Source organism: Mustelus asterias, chromosome 23 (genome assembly GCF_964213995.1).
Source record: "Mustelus asterias chromosome 23, sMusAst1.hap1.1, whole genome shotgun sequence".
Taxonomy (NCBI): Eukaryota; Metazoa; Chordata; class Chondrichthyes; order Carcharhiniformes; family Triakidae; genus Mustelus; species Mustelus asterias.
Genome location: NC_135823.1, coordinates 26,090,515 through 26,114,513, shown reverse-complemented (window position 1 = coordinate 26,114,513; position 23,999 = coordinate 26,090,515). Strand labels below are relative to the sequence as shown.

At 46.4% G+C, this 23,999-nt stretch overlaps 1 protein-coding gene across 1 annotated transcript in view; it reads right to left on the bottom strand.

The window, feature by feature from the left end:
* Nucleotides 1–13,838, bottom strand: part of LOC144510595 (cytochrome P450 3A24-like) — a 41,569-nt gene extending 27,731 nt beyond the window's left edge. Inside the window, exons 1-2 of the mRNA XM_078240156.1 lie at nt 13,719–13,838; nt 4,638–4,731 (exon numbers count right to left, since the gene is read on the bottom strand). Coding sequence (XP_078096282.1) covers nt 4,638–4,731; nt 13,719–13,816 — 192 coding nt within the window. The 5' untranslated portion in view covers nt 13,817–13,838. The remainder of the gene's footprint in view (nt 1–4,637; nt 4,732–13,718) is intronic.
* Between the last annotated feature and the right edge of the window lie 10,161 nt (nt 13,839–23,999).

Here is a 23,999-nt window from a genome sequence, read left to right as displayed (position 1 = left end):
GTTAGGTGCATTGGCCACGCTAAATTCTCCCTCAGTGTGCCTGAACAGGCGCCTGAGTGTGGCAACTAGGGGATTTTCACTGCAGTGCAGTGAGTAACTTCATTGCAGTGTTAATGTAAGCCTACATGTGACGAATAAATAAACTTCTACTTTAAATCAAATCTGATATCAGGTTATTATCACATTGCTGCTGTTGACTATGTACAAACTGACTGTTGCATTTCCTGCATTACAACAGTAACTCCATTTCAGAAATAATTTAATTGGCTGCAAAGCGTTTTGCAATGTCCCATGGTTGGAAAAGGAATCATTAATATTGTTTATCATCACTGTAAACCGGACAGAAAGAATAGACTCCAAGCTGAAGAAAGCCACTTTAGGATGAAAAGCTTGGTCCAGAGATGGGCCTTAAGGAGGTTTGATGAGACAGAGGGCCAAATCTTCTAGTGTCCGAATTGTCGGAAAGGTATGATCCAAGATGTGTGTCGGGAAATCGCACAAGTCCTGATGCACTGACCTCCGTGGGACCTTCCCAGAAGTTTCAATTTCTGATGGTTATTGGATAGGCACATGGAGCACACCAGGATGGTAGGGAGTGGGATAGCTTGATCTTGGTTTCAGATGAAGGTCGGCACAACATCGTGGGCCGAAGGGCCTGTTCTGTGCTGTACTGTTCTATGTTCTATGTTCTATGGGTAATTCCACTGCTCCATAGGACTCTCCAGGAATGTCTCCAACTGAGTTAGTGTTGGAAACTTTGGACAGTTTCATGATACTTAACAGAGAATGTTCAACAAATTAAAGCCTGATGTAACTCCTGGGTAACTCCAGAACAGATCTCCCCCACCTCAAATCACTCCCACTAACCTCTGCCCTCGATTACCCAACTCCTCCCCTGACTATTCCCCAGACTGTCTACCCCGCCTGACCAGATTATCCCGACCCATTTACCCATCCTGCCTACCACCTCACCCACTCTACCCGTTCATTCATTCATCCCCTCACTCATTCACTAACATTCATATTGGATATTTAAGCTTATCATATGGAAATGCCATAAAAAAGGGGACATATCTGGAATTCATTACCACAGGAAGTAGCTGATGCCAAAACATTGAATGTATTCAAGAGGCAGCTAGGTATAGCACCTGGGACGAACAGGATCAAAGGTTATGGGGAGAAAGCAGGATTAGGCTATTGAGTTGGACGATCAGCCATGATTGTGATGAATGGCGGAGCAGGCTTGAAGGGCCGAATGGCCTCCTCCTGCTCCTATGTTTCTATGTTTCTTTCCTGTCTTTCCCCCAACTCTTGCAATCAAATGGAGTTCTGAGGGATGCTCTACGCCAAATTTCCAGTAACGTCGGATTTGGAAGACCTGACAAGAAATGTGGAGCTGTCAAGGTGGGGCAAGGATCAAGCAGAGCAGCAAACTGTTAACGATTACCGTTCCTCAGATGATCTCGGCCAATGAGATTGGAGGAGAGAATTCCAGAGCTTAAGGCCAAGACAGTTATCAGTGGTGGAGAATGGACAGGAGACCAAGGATCGAGGAACACACAGGTTCCGAGGTTTGAGAGAAGTTACAAGGATATAAAAAAAGAGCGAGGCCACGGAGGGATTTAAACACAAAAATGTGAGTTTCAAAAAGGTGTTTGAGGGCTGGCAGCCATTGGAGGTTGGGGGGACACAAAGACCATAAATCCAGAAGAAAGGAGTACAGAACCATTTAGTAGTTTCATACACTAATCAGTTTCTAAGCAAATTAATATATTTTGATATGAAAAGCTTTGAAACATGTCAACTAGTGCCTGAACATTAAGATAACAGAATACAATTTAAAGAGCCTTCCCAAACTATGCAGAATCTGCAATTCTGACCTGGGTTGTGGGGGGGGGGGGGGGGGGGGAGGTGGCTGGTGTGACCAACTTTGTGGGCAGGAGCTGATCTAGTCAAATAGAATCTTACACCAGCGTACACCTCGTAAACACATGGGGTTTGGGGCATAAAATTCACTAATGATTAAAACTCCCTGATGTTTTACACTGGTTCACCTGAGCTGTCATCAGCAGTGCAGAATTATAGGCCAGGCCAAAGTTTGCATTGAGCATTTAATAAGCAACATAAAGAATTTCAGCAGCACACTACTCCAATCATGTTTCTTTTCCCCATCACCACGATATCATTAATCTCAGTCTGACCGTTAGGGAGAAAGAGAGGAAAAAGCTCTAACTCACGACTGGCTTCTCTCATGAAGCTCCTAGCAACCAGCAAGAGAAATGATCAGAATCCTGTAAGTAGGTCACCTGCTAATCCATTTGGGCCAGGGGAGAAAGGAAGTTTACATGTATTCTTGGCACGATTAGTCAACCCAACCACTTCAAAAACATTTGATGTGAAATTCAGTCCCAGAGGTGCTACAGAATGAGAGTGCTGTTTTCTGGATGTGTATAGCCCTGCCAGTGTTTTTCAAGCACAGCCTGCTGTAAACAGTGCTCCCGCAGGAACCCCCAGCATGCAGTGGAAGCCTGAGAAGCAATGCTGTCCAGATGTTACACCGCATAACCGCTGACATGATGCTAGGATCCGGAACTTGGGCAACAGTCTGGAGGCTGCAAGGTAGCCATATGCAGAACCGTGCAAATTGCAGGGAAGATCGTTTTGACATTTTCTTCTATTGCAAATTGTCTGGAAGTACCGGGTGGCACAGATTCGATTCCTGACTTGGGTGACTGTGTGGAGTTTTCACATTCTCCCCATGGGTTTCCTCCAGGTGCGGGTTAGATGCATTGGCCATGCTAAATTACCTCTTAGTGTTCCGGGATGTGTAGGTTAGAGGGATTAGCGAGGTAAATATGTGGGGGTTACTGTGATAGGGCCTCGGTGGGATAGTTTTCAGTGCAGATTCCATGGGACGAATGGCCTCTTTCTGCACTGTAGGGATTCTATACCCTAAGATATTTCTGGAGGCCTTTTGTGTTGAACTCCTTGATTTGCTGGAGTTGTTGCTTCATTCTCACAAGACAAGCAGAGCTGGAAAATGAATCATTCATTACCCCTGGCCCAGATGGAAGCCTGTCATGCCTGATCCCAACTCTTCACTAGCCTTCAAGTTATGCGCACTGTCAGAATCAAAGTTGGTGGATTTGAGTCTCAGATGAAGTAATGGAGTTTCTTTATCAATGCTGTGCTGTTGCTTTCACTTTTTCTCTATAGGTTACTGTGGATGGGATGTGACAGTTCTTGAGTACCTGAGAGCAGGAACTCAGAAGGGGGAAGGTTAGGGTAAGGCATGAGAACAAGGGGGAGTGGGGTAGAATGCAAGAAGTCCATGGACACACCATCAGCAGCTTGCTCTGGCAGATGGCGAAATGATGATGAGTAAGGAGTTCAGAAAACATACAAGACTGGAACACTAGGTCATTCTCAAAATGTGTCCTGATGCACTGTATTTGGGTAATGTTCCTGCCATAGCTGAATTGCTGGAGATTTATAGAGGCAGCGAGAGATGGGTGTGAGGCTGGCAACATTGCCAAGTGTGTGAGGGTGAGGTGGAGTATCAGGATATTAGGCATAATCTCAGAGTTCCAGTGAATGCTGCTGGTGAGTGAGAGAGGGCATTGTGCATTGAGCCGTGTGAGAGGTTATGGCAAGTGGGAAATGTCATGTGAAGGGGCACTCACTGAGATCAACCACCCCCATGAGGTTATTAGACTTTTGGCACTACTGCCAGGTTCTCAGGTCAAGACTCTGGAGGTTGACCTTCCTGACACCCCCACACCCCCACTCCATTCTGAGAGTGGTCCCTCAGGGCATCCTAGCCCCCTGCAGAATCATGCATGAGGTTACTCCTTCTGAGCCCCCTCATCTGTCACCCTGGAACCTGGCATCTCCCCTAGTGTTCACTTTGTCAACATATAAATTCTTCAGTGAAGCTTCCTTTCCCAGTGAAAGTCTGCCTTTAAGAGGAGCAGACTGACTGAATCTTGTTTGTCTGAACTATGGGAGCTGGACCCCTGTTGTGTGTAGAGACTGCTGACAATGTCAAGACAACAGCAACATGGGGTCCACTCGGGCAGACACTGCCAACAAACAGATGAGGTGGGTGCAACAATTCTGGGCACTGCTCATCTTGAACTGAATGGGTCTGGGCAGGTCATAAACCATGCTCAAAAAAAGAAGCACAAATTTCCAGCCCTTCGTGTTCTACACGATACACAGTAAAAGCAATGATTGTATTTGTCTTTTCAATTGAGGTTTTTTTAAAAACAATGCATTAATTAGCCGAGTTGGTAAATTAATTTTAAATTACTGAGTCCGTCAGTGATGAACCATTGGCACGGCCAATCACAGGGGTATGAATTTGAACTAGGCTCTACGAACACTCAGTTTTCCCAGCTGAGTTTCCCCAGCTTCTGACTGGTTCACTAAACAAAGCACTTAGGGTGGGAAAAGAAAGAGAGTCAGTCAGCACCGGCCTTGCTCTGCCTAGAGCCTCCTGTCACCCAAACATGAGCGGGAGCTTCAGAAACGTCTCTCTGAGCTCTCAGTTAAAGTAAGAAATAGGACTATGGCAGAACAGTTTAGTCAAGTCATAGTTCTAGCAGACATGGTGGTGAAAGGGAAAACAAACAAACCTTCCTGTAATGGTGAACTGTTCCAATGAATGGCAGCGGCCTTGGGCCCGGAACTCCAATCCGTTTAAATAACCCGTACGGTAAAACACTGTACCTGCAATTTGAATTGAATGGTTACAAGCTTATAAACAACAAAACACACATTGGTTCGTATGAACTTAATCAAATATATCTTCCAGTTAATAAATACAAAATATTCTCTTATATTCAAACAACCCTGTATCAAAAAGGTATTGTCACTTAAAGGTGTAAATAATATCGATCAACTTCAAACAAGGTTCAGGATTTAGAGATTCGGGAAAAGATTGTGGATCGTTCTAAATCACTGCTTCAGCAGAAACCCAGTAACATTCAGGTCAATTCAGGTCATATAACAATTCATGGATATTGTAAATTTGGTGGCAGCAACCTGACGATAAGTTCAAACATCTTTGTGCAGTGGAACCACAGGCAGTGAATATTGTTAAAGCTGATGGTTCCTGGCTTAGTCAAGAGCAGCAGTAATTACAATGCAAGTTCAATAGAATATATTGTGCCGGTCAGAAACTTAACCCAACTATGGGAGGTGAATCCAGGTACTGCCTTTCAGCTCACCCCCTCCCATCCAATACCAAATAAAGACCACCAGAACCAAGACAGTTATTCCTCTATCAAGTGGATAAGCAGCTCAATTCTTTGGCACATGATATGATGTTAGACAGCACACTAATGAGCATCCATTGTATAATATAGCTAACACCTTCAATAGGCCTGCTGAAATTTTTGAAAAGAGAACAGGTGACAGCCAAAGAGACAACCAAAGGGTGAACGAGTTGCAGATTCATGTGGACATTCCATATTGTTCACAGCACCAAGCGCCTGGATGTATTATCTCCTCTACCCCGTCACTGACCCACTGAACAATTCAGGAAGGTGGGTTGAAGTGTGTCTACTTCAATGCAAGGAGCATCCGGAACAAGGTGGATGAACTTGGGGCATGGATTGCTACTTGGGACTACGATGTTGTGGCCATTGCGGAGACGTGGGTAGAACAAGGACAGGAATGGTTGTTGGACGTTCCGGGGTATAGATGTTTCAGTAAGTGTAGGGAAGCTGGTAAAAGAGGTGGAGGAGTAGCATTGTTAATCAAGGATAGTTTAACGGCTGCGGAAAAGCACTTTGAGGGGGATATGCACACTGAGGTAATATGGGCTGCAGTTAGAAACAGGAAAGGAGCGGTCACGTTGTTAGGAGTGTACTATAGGCCCCCAAATAGTAATAGAGATGTGGAGGAAGAAATTGCTAAGCAGATTATGGATACGTGTGGGGGTCACAGGGTAGTTGTCATGGGGGACTTTAACTTTCCAAATATTGATTGGAACCTTTGTAGGTCAAATAGTTTGGATGGGGCACTTTTTGTGCAGTGTGTGCAGGAGGGTTTCCTGACACAATATGTGGATAGGCCGACAAGGGGTGAGGCCACATTGGATTTGGTACTGGGAAATGAACCGGGCCAAGTGTTAGATTTGGTTGCGGGAGAGAACTTTGGAGATAGTGACCACAATTCTGTGTCTTTTGTTATTGCAATGGAGAGGGATAGGGCCGGACGGCAGGGCAAGGCTTACAATTGGGGGAGAGGTAATTATGATGCGATTAGGCAAGAATTAGGGGGCATAAGATGGGAACAGAAACTGTCAGGGAAAGGCACTGATGAAAAGTGGAACTTTTTCAAGGAACAAATACTGGGTGTCCTTGATAGGTATGTCCCTGTCAGGCAGGGAGGAAATGGCCGAGTGAGGGAACCGTGGTTCACAAAAGAGGTGGAATGTCTTGTGAAAAGGAAGAGGGAAGCTTATGTAGGGATGAGGAAACAAGGTTCAGATGGCTCGATTGAGGGTTACAAGTTAGCAAGGAATGAGCTGAAAAAGGGGCTGAGGAGAGCTAGGAGGGGACATGAGAAGTCCTTGGCGGGTCGGATCAAGGAAAACCCCAAGGCTTTTTACTCTTATGTGAGGAATAAAAGAATGACCAGGGTGAGGTTAGGGCCGGTCAAGGACAGTAGTGGGAACTTGTGTATGGAGTCAGTAGAGATAGGCGAGGTGATGAATGAATACTTTTCTTCAGTGTTCACCAAGGAGAGGGGCCATGTTTTTGAGGAAGAGAAGGTGTTACAGGCTAATAGGCTGGAGGAAATAGATGTTCGGAGGGAGGATGTATTGGCAGTTTTGAATAAACTGAAGGTCGATAAGTCCCCTGGGCCTGATGAAATGTATCCTAGGATTCTTTGGGAGGCGAGGGATGAGATTGCAGAGCCTTTGGCTTTGATCTTTGGGTCCTCGCTGTCCACGGGGATGGTGCCAGAGGACTGGAGAGTGGCGAATGTTGTTCCTCTGTTTAAGAAAGGGAATAGAAATGACCCTGGTAATTATAGACCGGTTAGTCTGACTTTGGTGGTTGGTAAATTGATGGAAAAGGTCCTTAGGGATGGGATTTACGACCATTTAGAAAGATGCGGATTAATCCGGGATAGTCAGCACGGATTTGTGAAGGGCAAATCGTGCCTCACAAATTTGATAGAATTTTTTGAGGAGGTAACTAGGTGTGTTGATGAAGGTAGGGCGGTTGATGTCATATACATGGATTTTAGTAAGGCGTTTGATAAGGTCCCCCATGGTCGGCTTATGATGAAAGTAAGGAGGTGTGGGATAGAGGGAAAGTTGGCCGATTGGATAGGTAACTGGCTATCTGATCGAAGACAGAGGGTGGTGGTGGATGGAAAATTTTCGGACTGGAGGCAGGTTGCTAGCGGAGTGCCGCAGGGATCGGTGCTTGGTCCTCTGCTCTTTGTGATTTTTATTAATGACTTAGAGGAGGGGGCTGAAGGGTGGATCAGTAAATTTGCTGATGACACCAAGATTGGTGGAGTAGTGGTGGAGGGCTGTTGTAGGCTGCAAAGAGACATAGATAGGATGCAAAGCTGGGCTGAAAAATGGCAAATGGAGTTTAACCCTGATAAATGTGAGGTGATTCATTTTGGTAGGACAAATTTAAATGTGGATTACAGGGTCAAAGGTAGGGTTCTGAAGACTGTGGAGGAACAGAGAGATCTTGGGGTCCATATCCACAGATCTCTAAAGGTTGCCACTCAAGTGGATAGAGCTGTGAAGAAGGCCTATAGTGTGTTAGCTTTTATTAACAGGGGGTTGGAGTTTAAGAGCCGTGGGGTTATGCTGCAACTGTACAGGACCTTGGTGAGACCACATTTGGAATATTGTGTGCAGTTCTGGTCACCTCACTATAAGAAGGATGTGGAAGCGCTGGAAAGAGTGCAGAGGAGATTTACCAGGATGCTGCCTGGTTTGGAGTGTCGGTCTTATGAGGAAAGGTTGAGGGAGCTGGGGCTGTTCTCTCTGGAGCGGAGGAGATTGAGGGGAGACTTAATAGAGGTTTATAAAATGATGAAGGGGATAGATCGAGTGAACGTTCAAAGACTATTTCCTCGGGTGGATGGAGCTATTACAAGGGGGCATAACTATAGGGTTCATGGTGGGAGATATAGGAAGGATATCAGAGGTAGGTTCTTCACGCAGAGAGTGGTTGGGGTGTGGAATGGACTGCCTGCAGTGATAGTGGAGTCAGACACTTTAGAAACATTTAAGCGGTTATTGGATAGGCACATGGAGCACACCAGGATGGTAGGGAGTGGGATAGCTTGATCTTGGTTTCAGATGAAGGTCGGCACAACATCGTGGGCCGAAGGGCCTGTTCTGTGCTGTACTGTTCTATGTTCTATGTTCTATGTTCTCCAAGGGGTGAGTTTTTTCATCCCCCTCCCCACACTGACTACTTGGTGAGATGGATCTCCATGAACATCATTCAGTGACCAGTATTCATTTGTGGACTGAGTTGGAGAGAGTTGGAAGATTACTCCATTGTGGGCACCAGCCCCACCCACCATCATGACAGAGTCTCTTCTTGTCCACAACAAATGTTGCCAGAGAGAGTGAACAGTAGCAGGAACCCTGCCTACTTTCCTCAGAGCTGTTAGGTTCAATTGTAGCATTTTCAATCCAAGCTGTAGCTCAGCAACGGGCAAGGATCTGAGTGGCTCAAAACTTACTGACATGCTCAGTAAATTCACTCAAACACACACCCTGGCTTCGCTAAGAGACCTGAAGTTGATGAAAACTTTTGCCTCAGGAGGTTCTCCTCCTAAAGTAAATCACCCTCAAAAAGCTGTTAATTATAGACATTCTACATTAGGTAAAATTATTTGTACCTAGGGTATTACTTTATGCAAGGTTTCATGTGAACATAAAGAAACCATGGAGTGGGTAAAGGCTATTCAGATTATCGAGATCATTCTCTCCAATGCACCATTAATCCACTATCTAACTCACTGGAAAAGCCCAAATTAAAGTATTTAATTTGAGATAAAACTTCCTGAATATATTCAGTCTGCAAGTAAACAAGTTGCTGCAGAGAATATCAAGTGCGATTAAAAGATATCTTTTATGGTCCACCCACTGTGGGAGTTATGACAAGAACTATTATGCAACTATGTAACTTTGGTTCAGCCAAGAAAACAGCCCGAAAGACCTTGTACACCTGCAGTGTTTTGTATTACAAATCCCTGGCCTGGAGAATAGTTTCTTATTGTAACTCCCCTCTCTCCACTTGTATAGAAGTGAGAAACATATCCCTTTCCCACAGAGCAGTCTTGAGAATTCAACGATTATCCAACTTCATGCAACTAGCAAGGACCCGCAAAACATTTGTGATCAAATTTGTACCTCTAGTGCAACAGTATTTCTCTCTTCACAGGATTTCTAGATATTCCTTCAAGAAAGACTTTAAACAGAAGCAAAACTTCTCGCTCTGAAAAAAGCTACACAAAGCTGTCCACGTGTGAAAAACAAACCTCAGAATAAATGCAAATGTTGCTATTTGTTTAGATTCTTTGTGACTTGTTTATCATCACAGCATATCACAGGCTAAATGGGAACCATTTATCCAAACTCGAAAAGGCAGGTCTACATCCGATGGATGTGATATTATTTAAAGAATAAGCCATTCAAAAGTCCATCGACTTCAGGAGCGGAAAATCCTGCCGGTGGGAAGTTCCACCCCCCATTTCCTTCAGACCTACCTGTTATCATTTCAGAACGATCATTGGAGAAAACAAGTCCATAATGACCAAACACTGGCTGAGGATTCAAGTTTTGCAGCGATATTATTATAACTGATCCTTTTTCGAACTTTAAGTGGCGGCCATGTCTTTTCGAATTGGACCGTGCGAAAACTCCCCACAATTTTGTCACACACAAACTAATTCCAACATCTCCACCACCCCTTCCCATGTCATCCCCTCCCTCCCCGTCCCTCATAGGGTAACCTTGCCATTGAACACCCTTACTAACTACTATATTTGTTCTCCATCAACTGCCCCCAACCCATCAACCGCCTCCAACCCACTGACACCTCCACCGACTGTTGGCACTCGCACCTATGTCATGGCCTCTGCTAACCAGTGTGTGCCATCACACCTGACCAAATGCCCACCAAAGGACACACTCCATATGGACAGCACACAGTGGCAAAGTGGTTAGCACTGCTGTCTCACAGCGCCACGGACCCAGATTCGATTCCCGGCTTGGGTCACTGTCTGTGCGGAGTTTGCATGTTCTCCCCATGTCTGCGTGGGTTTCCTCCGGGTGCTCTGGTTTCCTCCCACACTCCAAAGGGTTAGGTGGATTGGCAATTCTCAATTGCCGCTTAATGTCAGAGGGGTTGAACTTGCAGGGGCCCTGGCAGACATATTTAAAATGTCAGTATTCACGGGGGAGGTGCCGGATGATTGGAGGGTGGCTCATGTTGTTCCGTTGTTTAAAAAAGGTTCCAAAAGAAATCCGGGAAATTATAGGCCAGTAAGTTTGACGTCGGTGGTGGGCAAGTTATTGGAAGGTGTGATAAGGGATAGGATCTACAAATATTTGGATAGACAGGGACTTATTAGGGAGAGTCAACATGGCTTTGTGCGTGGTAGGTCATGTTTGACCAATCTATTGGAGTTTTTCGAGGAGGTTACCAGGAAAGTGGATGAAGGGAAGGCGGTGGATGTTGTCTACCTGGATTTCAGCAAGGCCTTTGACAAGGTCCCTCATGGGAGGTTAGTTAGGAAGGTTCAGTCGCTAGGTATACATGGGGAGGTAGTAAATTGGATAAGACACTGGCTCAATGGAAGAAGCCAGAGAGTGGTTGTGGAGGATTGCTTCTCTGAGTGGAGGCCTGTGACTAGTGGTGTGCCGCAGGGATCGGTGTTGGGTCCATTGTTGTTTGTCATCTATATCAATGATCTGGATGATAATGTGGTCAATTGGATCTGCAAGTTTGCTGATGATACAAAGATTGGAGGTGTAGTGGACAGTGAGGAAGGTTTTCAAAGCTTGCAGAGGGATTTGGACCAACTAGAAAAATGGGCTCAAAAATGGCAAATGGAATTTAACGCAGACAAGTGTGAGATATTGCACTTTGGAAGGACAAACCAAAGAAGAACGTACAGGGTAAATGGTAGGACTCTGAAGAGTGCTGTTGAACAGAGGGATCTGGGAATACAGGTACAGAATTCCCTAAAAGTGACGTCACAGGTGGATAGGGTCGTAAAGAGTGCCTTTGGTACATTGGCCTTTATAAATCGGAGTATCGAGTATAAAAGTTGGAGTGTTATGGTAAGGTTATATAAGGCATTGGTGAGGCCGAATTTGGAGTATTGTGTACAGTTTTGGTCACCTAGTTACAGGAATGATGTAAATAAGATTGAAAGAGTGCAGAGAAGGTTCACAAGGATGTTGCCGGGACTTGAGAAGCTGAGTTACAGAGAGAGATTGAATAGGTTGGGACTTTACTCCCTGGAGCGTAGAAGATTGAGGGGAGATTTGATAGAGGTGTATAAGATTTTGATGGGTATAGATAGAGTGAATGCAAGCAGGCTTTTTCCACTGAGGCTAGGGGAGAAAAAAACCAGAGGGCATGGGTTAAGGGTGAAAGGAGAAAAGTTTAAAGGGAATATTAGGGGGGGCTTCTTCACGCAGAGAGTGGTGGGAGTGTGGAATGAGCTGCCGAATAAAGTGGTAAATGCGGGGTCACTTTTAACATTTAAGAAAAACTTGGACGGGTTCATGGATGAGAGGGGTGTGGGGGGATATGGTCCAAGTGCAGGTCAGTGGGACTAGGCATAAAATGGTTCGGCACAGACAAGAAGGGCCAAAAGGCCTGTTTCTGAGCTGTAATTTTCTATGGTTCTATGGATTAACAGAGTAAATACCTGGGATTAGAGCCTGGGGGGATTGTGGTCGGTGCAGACTCGATGGGCCAAATGGCCTCTTTCTGTACTATATGATTCTATGATAAACTGATCAATCAAAATAGTTCATACAAAAATGGAATAATGATAAATATCCACAAGAAGAAGGATTTCAATCAGAGTGAAATGTTTCCAATTCCAGCCTGGGATGAAATCCAATGGATATGGATCATCTCATGATGTGGAGATGCTGGTGTTGGACTGGGGTAAACACAGTAAGAAGTCTCACAACACCAGGTTAAAGTCCAACAGGTTTATTTGGTAGCAAAATCCACTAGCTTTCGGAGCGCTGCTTCTTCGTCAGGTAAGTGGGAGTTCTGTTCACAAACAGGGCATATAAAGACACAAACTCAATTTACAAAATAATGGTTGGAATGCGAGTCTTTACAGGTAATCAAGTCTTAAAAGTACAGACAATGTGATTGGAGAAAGTGTTAAGCACAGGTTAAAGAGATGTGTAGTGTCTCCAGACAGGACAGTTAGTGAGATTTTGCAAGCCCAGGTAAGTCATGGGGGTTACAGATAGTATGACATGAACTCAAGATCCCGGTTGAGGCCGTCCTCATGTGTGCGGAACTTGGCTATCAGTTTCTGCTCAGCGACTGCGTTGTCGTGTGTCGTGAAGAACGACACTTACCCAAAGATCAGAGGCCGAATGCCCGTGACCGCTGAAGTGTTCCCCAACAGGAAGAGAACACTCTTGCCTGGTGATTGTCGAGCAGTGTTCATTCATCCGTTGTCGTAGCATCTGCATGGTCTCCTCAATGTACCATGCCTCGGGACATCCTTTCCTTGACTGATAGCCAAGTTCTGCACACGAGGACGGCCTCAACCGGGATCTTGGGTTCATGTCACACTGTCTGTAATCCCCACAACTTGCCTGGGCTTGCAAAATCTCACTAACTATCCTGTCTGGAGACAATACACATCTCTTTAACCTGTGCTTAACCCTCTCTCCACTCACATTGACTGTACCTTTAAGACTTGATTACCTGTAAAGACTCGCATTCCAACCATTATTTCGTAAATTGAGTTTGTGAACAGAACTCCCACTCACCTGACGAAGGAGCAACACTCCAAAAGCTAGTGGCTTTTGCTACCAAATAAATCTGTTGGACTTTAACCTGGTGTTGTGAGACTTCTTACTATGGATTATCTCCTCAGAGTAAAATCTCATAAATTCCTCCCAAAGGGAGAAAAACTCTGGGCGCTGCAGGTTTTAATAGTTTCTGGGGACAGACACTGGTTAAAGACGACGTGAATCTGCAGAGACGGTAGAACTGGTTCCTCCCTCTAAACCCCATTAAAATCAGCTTCTCTGTACCCACAACAACAACCCCTCACCCCAAGGAATTCCCACTGGGATGAATCTCCTCCCTGAGATCACCTGCATTAACACAGACCCCCCCTTCCTCCCTCTTTCTCCCAGCCCCAAAAGGCTGGGTTTGTTGGGATCCGCGCTCAGGGGACAGGAGGAGGAGGAGGAAATGTCCCGGAATCAGCCCCGAGTCTTCAGCACCGTCCCCGGCTCCGCTCCGCGGGGATTGGGAGGGGAGGGGGAAGGGGGGGGGGGGGGCAGAGATTGAGGAGCCCCCAACTGTTCAAAACAAAGACAAACTTGGTGAGAAATGCTGTCAACTTTCCTCATGCTAACAGTGAGTTCCGTTCGGCTGTGAGAGTATTTTCTCCCAGGGTCAGAGCCGGAAAAGAAGCGAGAAAGAAATCAATCAGACACTTACCAAGCCAACAGGAGCAGGAAAGTGAGGAGAAGGATCCAGGTCTGGTCGGACAGAGCAGCCCGAATCAGCCCCAGACTCTGTGCGAAAAGGACAGGCATCCTGAATGAACACCGCTCGACAATCACCAGGCAAGACTGTTCTCTTCCTGTGGGGGAGCACTTCAGCAGTCACGGGCAGTCAGCCTTGGATCTTCAGGTAAGTGTTCTCCAAGGCGGCCTTCACGACACACGACAGCGCAGAGTCGCTGAGCAGAAACTGATAGCCAAGTTCCGCACACATGAGGATGGCCTAAACCGGGATGTTGGATTTATGTCACATTATCAGTAACCCCCACAGCTCGCCCCTCGTCTTGCATAATCTCACCAGCTGTTCTGTCTGGAGACAATACACATCTCTTTAACCTGTGTTTAATGTTCCCTCCAACCACATTATCTGTACCTTTTAAGACCTGGCTGGCTGTAGAGATTTGCATTCTAATTAGTATTCTGTAACTTGATTTCTGTGTCTGTGCACTGTTGGAGAACAGAGACCACTCCATCTGACGAAGGAGCAGCAAGCTCCGAAAGCCTATGGTATTTGCTACCAAATAAACCTGTTGGACTTTAACCTGGTGTTGTGAGACTTCTTACCATCCTGAGAGAAGTCAGAGAGAGGATACTGGGAGTCTGAACTGGGCACTGGGTGTATTTATAGATGTGGAGATGCCGGCGTTGGACTGGGGTAAACACAGTAAGAAGTTTAACAACAAACTTGCGGCTTTTGCTACCAAATAAACCTGTTGGACTTTAATCTGGTGTTGTTAAACTTCTTACTGTATTTATAGAGTCAGTCACACTGAGGGAGAGGGCAGGCTGTTCAAACCAGGGAATGATGTGGAGCAAACCAGGAAAGGCAGTGAGATTTACAAACTGATTGAAACATTGTCTGGACAAGGTGTCACTTTTAATGCAGCAGTTTGTACTCCAGTGTCATTAAAAAAAATTTAAATCCCTTTTTAGAAATTTTCACAGTAACTTCATTGCAGTAGCACTAATAAATAAACTTTAAACATAGCTAATAAACCCAAATTATTTAAAACTACAATGTTTGATTTTTGATATGATGGTGAGCTGCCTTCTTGAACTACTGCAGTCTGTATGGTGTAGGTGTACCCACAGTGATGTTAGGTATGCTGCCCATGTTATTCTAGGTGGTATAACAGTTGGGTTTGAATGTTACTGTTGAAGGAATCTTGGCAAGTTACTACACTGCATCTTGACAATGGTACTGGGATTACGGTGCATCAGTGGTTGAGGAAATGAATGTTTAACATGGTGGATGGGATGCCAAACCAAAGGCTTTGGCCTGGGTTTTGTTGAACTTCTAGATTGTTGGGGGTGGAGCTGCACTGAACCTGGCACAGCAAAGATAATTCCATCAAACTCCTGGTTTGTGCCTTGTAGATGATGGAGGGGCTTTGGGAATCAGGAGATGAATTATTCAACACAGAACCCCTAGCCTCTGACCTGATGGAAAAGCCATAGTGTTTATGTGGCTATATATATATGTGATCTTCTTGTTGATGATGTTCATTACCTGACACTTGTGGTTTGAATGTTACGTACTGGGCTCAATTAATTGCCACTTGTCAGCCCAAGCCTGAATGTTGTCCAGATCCACAAGTAGGCTTACATTAGCACTGCAATGAAGTTACTGTGAAAATCCCCTAGTTGCCACACTCCGGCACCAGTTCAGGTACACTGAGGGAGAATTTAGCATAGCCAATACATCTAACTAGCACGTCTTTCAGACTGCAGTGTATGTAGTGAGTCAGTAGGGGTGTGTGCAAGAGTTGATTTATATATCCAAGATTCTGTATATAAATTGTAATTTAGAGAAACTAGTATTTGATAAAGTAACACATAAAAGTTATGTTTACAAAATTGAAGTCTATGTGAATTAAAGGTGCAGTAGTTGCATGTATCCAACATTTGCTAAAAGTCAGAAAGCAGACAGTAGGTTGAGTACTGGTATTTCAGACAGGAGGGACAGTGTTGTTCCCCCAAGGTCAATATTAGGCACATTGCTCTTCATGATATATTAATGACCTGGACTTGGGTATGCAGGAGCGGCACGGTGGCAAGCACTGCTGCCTCACAGCGCCAGAGACCCAGGTTCAATTCCCAGCTTGGGTCACCATTTGTGTGGAGGCTACATTCTCCCCGTGTCTGCATGAGTTTCCTCTGGGTGCTCCGGTTTCCTCCCATAGTTCGAAAGATGCGCTGGTTATGTGCATTGGCCATGCTAAATTCTCCCTCAGTGTACCCGAACAGGTGCCGGAGTGTGGCAACTCAGGGATTTTCACGGTAACTTCATTGTAGCATTAATGTAAGCCTATTTGTGACACTAATAAAGAAACGCAGGGCATAATCTCATAGTTTACAGATTATATAAAACTCAGAAAAACAGCAAGGAGGATAGTACAAAATTTATGAGGTGGTAGACAGGTTAAATAGAAAGGCATCTGGAAGACAGAATTAAACATAGGAAGTAGGAGGCAATTTAATCTAAATGATACAATTTTAAAAGTGATGCAGGGACAGTAGGACCTGGTGATAAATGTCTTTCAAAGTGGCTGAATCAGCTGAGAAGGATGTTTAAAAGGCATACAGAATTATTGGCTTTAGTTATAGAAGCAAAGAGTACAAAAGAAAGAAAGTCACCCAAGCCTTTCAATGGCATGGATTAGACACCAGTTGGAGTGTTGCAGCTAACCATGGCATTATACTTCAGGAAAGATGTCAAGATCTTGGAGAAAGCACAAAAGAGATTACTGGAATGAACAAAAATCAGTTATGTGGAGAGACTAGAGAAAGTGAGATTATTCTTGAATAGAAAAGATTTTTAAAATAGGTTTGCTTCCTGAGGCTGCACTCCAGCACTGAATCACAGGCACAACTGTTCCTCCTTAGCCACACTAAGCAGAACTCCACTGTTCCAAAGGATTACTTTTTTCCCAATGGCCCAGAGTAACCCACCTCCCGATGCCTTTCCAGCTCTCCACAACTTTTCCTGAGGCCTCATATCTGGAACCTGCCTTCAGGAACCTCTTCCTTTGCTTCTCCCCTCAGTGTTACCTATTGCTGGTCTCTTTCCCCAATGGTCTCCCTCTCTGGGCTCCCACTCTCAGTCTCGGGACTCCACATGTTTTGGCGCCAAGATTGGACCCCATAATGATTATTTTCACACCATGTAGCTGCACTCCTGCTGTCCGGGATGGCTGAACCCTTTTACTGAGAGAAACAAAATGAGAATGGAGCATGTGCAGTCTGTCACCTTGCCTCTCTCTGCACATGCCTGGAACTCTTGGGCCTGTCTGGACCTGGATCCTCAATCTCCACTCCCATCAAGGTGGGTCCCTGTTTCTTAACACACAAACAAAGCTTCACCATAGTGACGATTTCCCGATAAATGTCTTTGAAAATATGCTGAATTTTAATCCTCACGAACCTCGAACAAATATTTTATTATTTACAGATAATCTTTTCATTTTTCCCCCAATTACACATCTTATTTACAAAGTTATAAGGGATTAACCCAAACAGGAGCAAGTACATATGACATAGCATTAGCAGGATTTAAACATCATGGACTCTGAATTGTGATCATTTTTTTTCCCTACGCTCATTCTTTAACCCTGCAAAGAACGTCCCCTCTAAGTCCACAGTCAAATTATCACCCTCTTTATTCACTGTGGCTGTGATTCCACTTTTGAGCTCTTCTTCTAAACTCAAAGGTGGTAAGTTCTCATTTTGAGACATTAGGCTCAAAATAGCTTCTTTGGATGCCAACAACTCATTTCTGATCAAATTCTCTTTTGGTAGTTTCAACAATGCCATTGAGATGCATTTTATGTTTCACGCAATTTAAAGGTTTGGTATCCCTGTTTGGTTTTATCTATGAATGTTTGAACCTCTTCAACTGCACCTCAACCTTTTCACGTAGTGCACAGGGGACAGCCCAGGCTCTAAAGAAAATTGGCCTTTATCCCAGCTCTCTTTGAAAAACCTCTTGATGCACGAGCTCTTGGAAAACTCCATCTGTGATGTTGAATGTTTCCAGCCAGTTCAATTTAAATTGCTTCAACCAGTCTTGTCCCATAAGACTAGGCCTTTCACTACCATCAGGGGTAGTTGAACAGACTGATGATGGTAAGACAGTGGTGTTGACGTTGTGCCCAGTACTTCAGTGCCTCCTCCCATATAGGTCGCCAACTTTGTCGAGGTTTGCTGAGCCTCATGGGTTGCAAACCTCCCTGCAAATACTTATAGGTTTGTTCACCTCTTACCTTTGCTGAAGCACCTGTATCGACCTCCATAGTTAACGGATGCCCGCTGACCATAAGGGAGATTTCGATGGGGGTTGTTTTGTTTAACTTTAGAATGTTGAGCTCATAAGCTTCGGATTTCTCTTCCAAATCTTCCTGAATCCTGTTCATAGGAGTCCTCATTTTTGGGCGGGATCTGAGCGCAGATGGTCTGATTCTGCATTTGGCTTGTATGTGGCTCTCCTGTCATGGGGATAGTCTTCCCCACAATTATAACACTTGTCAACCCCTTGTGGCTGACGATTTCTCTTCTGTCTCTTGGGCTCTGCTGGGCCCTCATTACTGGTGGTCTGAGCGACCACCATTTCCCACCAAATTTTGTTCACCTTACAGTTCAAAAGCGCTTTGTTCATCGCTCTCAGTTGCTTCCACTGTTTTATCCAGGGAAGTTTCAGTGAGCAGTTTCTTTTGAATGTTCAAACTGTTAATGCCACATATGAGACGATCATGTAACATATCATCTAAGGATGGACCAAACTCACAGAGTTCAGCCAATTGGCAAAGTTAACGACAAAAGCCGAAATGGTCTCCCTTGTGTCCCTAACAGCTGAGTGGAATTTATATCTCTCCAGAATAATGGAGGGCTAGGGATTATAGTGGTCCCTCATTAGAGCGATTAGCTGGTCAAAGGATTTTGTATCCGGTGCCTCCGGAGATGTAAGGCTTCTTGACGAGGTTGTAAGCTTGAGACCTGCAAACCACGAGTAAAATAACTTCCTGTTTTTCTTCAGACGTTATTTTGCTGGCTGCAAAAAAAAAGTATTTTGATGCACTAGCCCCAACCTTTGACCTCCGGATCAAACGGATCAATTTTTCTGAACAGTGGCATGACTACTCGACTAAGGCTGACTTTTTTACCTCTCTTGTTTTCCTTTCAGGGGCTCACCCTTTCCCCTCCAGATGCTGGCGTGTTAACGACTGTCGACTGATTTATTCTCATCGCCAGTGTAATAGCGCAAGATGCCACGATGAGGAAGCCTTGAATCACAAGAGTGATTTATTGAAGGAAAGTTAAAACTATGTCCAGACAAGCTCAAAGCAGGTAGAGGTCTAGTTTCCAGACTCCCAGTCTCACACTAAGGGTTCCCTCCTACCAGGGCCCACACCCTGTGCGGAGGGGGCGGGGAAGGTAGAGGACCTCCCGTGAACCTGCTCCTGGGCCTGGCTGGACTCGCCATAAACAGGTCCAGGCATTAGGCGACTGAGGGGGTTGTCTGACCCGACTGTCTGCCCTTCTACCACAGCTACATTCGCAGCCAGGTGAACCTGGAGAGGGAGCATGTGGAGTCCACAGGCACCATCGAGGCCTTCCGTGCCTGTTGGGTCCCGCAGGGGCTGGGGTGTATTATTGATCTTCTTAATCACATTTGATTTGATGTTTTAAGTTTCCTTACACTTTGTTTTTGTTTTACTTTGGGCAGCTTCCCCCGCCCGCCCCCCCCCCTCCTTTTTAAGGGGCTGCGCCTTTTACTTTGTCCCTCAGTTTATTTTGTTTAGTCTATTTGGTTTGCCAAAATGATGCCTACCAGGGCTCACACCTGATAGGTGCCGGTTTGTGCTCTTTCTCCTGATTGGCCCCAGGAGGGTCCTGTGACCCACAAACATCCGTCCCTTAAAGAGGCCAAGCTACCATACTGAGCTTACTCGCTACAGCGAGGGAATGTGTCTATACCAGGAATACCAACCATTGAAAACTGGCAAGAGTTTGGAGGAGACCCCAGGAAATAAGACTTACCTGGATAGTCACATGAGCAGCCTGGGAATGGAGGGATACAAACGATTGGTCTAGTTGGACCAAGGAGCGGCACAGGCTTGGAGGGCCGAAGGGCCTGTTTCCGGTGCTGCACTGTTCTTTGTTCTTTGAAATGTCCCAAAATTCTCACAAAGTAATTTGATCCTGGAGGTGATTTCTGTCAGGCTGAGAAGTTTAATTCCCCTTTGCCTTTGGCTCAGAATGTTCTTTGAGAGGCGTGGTATTGGGCTGGGGGGCTGCCTTCCTCCATTGATTTTATGGTTTTTTTTGGGTGGGTGGGTTACCTAAGGCCCACCCACCCAACTATTCTAATGCTCTCCTGGGCACCTCATTCCACAATGTCCCACCCCCAACGCTATCCTCTTTTTTCCCTGCCTACTGCCTGGTCCCTAGCTACAGCTTGTTACCGCAGGATTACCCACCTGCCAGTCAGTCAGGCAGCAGCCTGGCAGTCAGATTTGCTGGGGAGGTGGAAATACACTAAGCAATTCATTTCTAGTGACCTGCTGCGACTGTACTCATTCCTTCCCCCAGTAATCTCACTGAATCTGCAGCTCTGGCAATTAGAAGACTTGCAATCTGTTCCAGCAGTGCTGGCCAATTGGAATTTACCCTCTGTCAATTCAGCCAGAGCGCTTTTGACTTAAACATGATTTATGGATTATAAATTGTTTGTGAGAGTCTGAAGTGAAGCAGAGTGAACTCACTCATCTTTATTCGAGTGCCATTTGGATTCCAACACCTGATTCGGGCTACAGCTGTGATGCTGAAGTGAGGCGAGATTGTTTCCCATTGATCTGGTTGTAGTGTAACTGCCTGGATTGTTCTATTTAAATTTTATTTATTAGTGTCACAAGTAGGCTTTCATTAACACTGTAATGAAGTTACTGTGAAAATCCTCTAGTCGCCACACTCTGGCGCCTGTTCAGGTACAATGAGGGAGAATTTAGCATAACTAGCACATCTTTCGGACTGTGGGAGGAAACCGGGGCAACCGGAGGAAACCCACATAGACACGGGGAGAATGTGCAGACTCCGCACAGACAGTGACTCAAGCCGGGAATCGAACCCGGGTCCCTGGCGTTGTGAGGCTGCAGTGCTAACCACTGTGCCACCGTGCCGCTACTTTGCTACTGCAATTTGAGACATGTTCCATTACTGTAACAGGGAAATGTCTGTAAACGCTCCTGTGATGTTATTACAGGGATGGAGACCTGGCTGTCAGGAGCATCCAAAGTGGTTACGGTGAGTCTAGATGAATGGGGTTTGCCCAGACCACTCCCCCAGTCGGTCTCTACACTTTATCTATGGCCCACATTCACTTTCTAACACTTTGCCTTTTCCTTTCGGATTTATGATGGGCATCACCCCATTCTCCCCCTCGCGGATCTTGACTTGGTTAAAACCATTTTTATAAAAGAATTTTACACTTTGTTCACCAACAGGCGAGTAAGTATTGATCTGCACTGAGGGCTATTACTTTTCTCATGATTACAATAACAAATGAGGGTGAATTTGAGCTCGTGTTAGCCGTCAGGGAGAATGGCTTCGCGAGCTGAAAATCTGGCAAGAATCGGAAAATGCGATTCTCACCAGCACGATTGCAATCTCCGATTTTCCAGGCCACTCGCCGGCGGCGCAACAAGAAATCCATCATGGAAGGCTGGATCCCTCATTGTAATGCATTCTAATATCATTAGCAAGCCCTCCCTCCAGGATCTCCCCACTCACTGAATACTCACTGGGCAGTGGTGCGATGTCACGCCTGTGTGATTTACAACCGCTGTATTAAAATGAGAACCTGGCAATCTCACCTCTGAAGGGGATATCAGAGGTGAACGCTCAGGTTACTGCTATTAGCAGGGTGTCCGTTGCAGAGGGGGCAACAGAAAGGCCTCAGGGCTGGGCTCAGTATCAGCATCTCGGAGGGTGGGGTCGCTCGCAGGCAGTAGTGGCCCTTCATGTCTGGGTGCCTCTCGATTTAAAGGGGTCTGGTGATTGGCATGCAGGCAGCACTTCCCGTGTCCTCCTTGCTGGACTTGTAGCGATATCATTGCTGAGGGATTGCCCTTCCAGAGTGGGGGCTGGAAATTGGGTGGGAGCAGGTGAATACACAGGGTCAGCACTGGGGGCATCGGTGAGGTTCTTAGGTTGGGTGCCACGAAAGGCCAGGCTGCATGGGCAGCGTGGGGGGGACGCTAACGGGGGTGGTTCCTTGCCTTATGAGACTTGAAGACACTCTCACTGGGGGGAGGATGACTGCAATGATAATTAATTCCCCACACTCAGGCAATACTGTGAGGACGAGAGGATGAGCTGTATGGAAGCTCAAGGACACTGGTTATGGAGGTTTGAGGGGGGATGCTGTCATCCCTTCCTGAAGTGCACGATTCTGCAATTGCAGCTCATGCAGCTCTGGGATGACCAGACCCAGGGGCACGTCTTTGGCTAGGATCTCAGCAGAGTCCTCGCCTCGGCATCCCTCCAAATGCCAGTTCCCTGGCACGTCCCTGCCTCCCCCTGCTCTGGATCTTTAGCTGTGAGGTGACCCAGAACCCTGTCCACTCATTAATCCCACCGAGGTGTGAGTATCTGCACTGATGCCTCCTCGACACTTGTGTCTGAGATGTCTCCATCAGAGCTGTTCGGGTCTGTGATGTCCAGAGGACGTGAGGATGGTCCGGCTGGTCAACTGATTGACCTGCAAGGGAAGCAAGATGGCATTAGAATCCCTACAGAGCAGAAGGAGGCCATTCGGCCCATCAAGTCTGCCCGAAAGCAATCTCAACCAGGTCCTATCCCCATAATCCCATGCATTTACCCTGCTAGTTCCCCTGACACTAAGGGGCAATTGAGCATGCCCAATCAACCTAATCTGTGCAGCTTTGGAGTGTGGGAGGAAACCGGAGCACCCGGAGGAAACCCACACAGACATGGGGAGAAGGTGCAAACTCCGCACAGACAGTGACCTGAGGCTGGAATTGAATCCGGGACCCTGGCGCTGTGAGACAGCAGTGCTAACCACTGTGCCGCCATGCCGCCCCCAATGCATTAGTGCATCATGGGGGATAAATGACGGGAGAAAGTTAACTCAGGTGAGGCTTGCACCATGACCTTGTGTCCAGAGGGTTCTCACTTTTATCTGCTGCCCCCACCTCGCTCTCTGCACAGATATGTTCCTGCTCCTCACCGGCCAGCTCAAGGGCTCTCTCTCCTCAAAGAATGTGAGACTTCACAGCGCAGACATGACTCTGGCAGGCTGTGCCCCCTCATGCTGGTTGTGCGCGAGTTTGAGAGATGTGGCATGGGGTCCTGCCAGGTCGGATGGTGATAAAGTCTGGCATCTGTGGCGGTGAGTGGGAGCGGGGATGTGAGGAGCAGATTAGCCACTGGGGTGACCATGGGGGGGGGGGGGGGGGGGGGGGTGGGGGGGTGAGTTGGGGTGGGGGGAGGAGGCTGGCATGACTAGTGTTGGGAATCGATGAGGTATCTGGGTGAGATCACTGTGGAGGTGTGAAGGGGTGCAGCGGGAGACTGGAGGAGGCAGCCTTGCCCACACTGCGCGAAGAAGGTCATTCATTTTCTTCCAGCACTCTTGTCTCGTTCTCTTCAGTGAGCTAGCGTTCACTATCGCAGCCACTGCTTCCCAGACGGGGGTGGTGACTTTGGCGGGCCTGCAGATCGAGGACATCCCGCCTCTGCTTCAGACCATCCAGGACTTTGGTAAGAGCTCCCTCCGAGGATCATGTCATCCTGGCAACCATCCCCCGACTGGACTTGGAACCAGTGCTGGGAAGGCGTTTAAAAGGAACGCCCCATTGATTACAGAGATTAAGTTTTCCCACGGCAAGCGAATCAGAGGCAAGCGGTCATGTGTGGGCCATGAATCACGTGGAAAAAAAGATGTTGCTAAAGAGGCTCAATAGTTGATGAGTTTCCCACCCGCAGGATTCCCACCGGATTCCCCTCCCACAGGATTCCCACTGGATTCCCCTCCCGCAGGATTCTCACCGGATTCCCCACCCGCAGGATTCTCACCAGATTCCCCACCCGCAGGATTCTCACCAGATTCCCCACCCGCAGGATTCTCACCAGATTCCCCACCCGTCTAATCTTGTCTAATCTCAAGACCTGACTTTGGAACAAGCCAAATTGTCAGAGA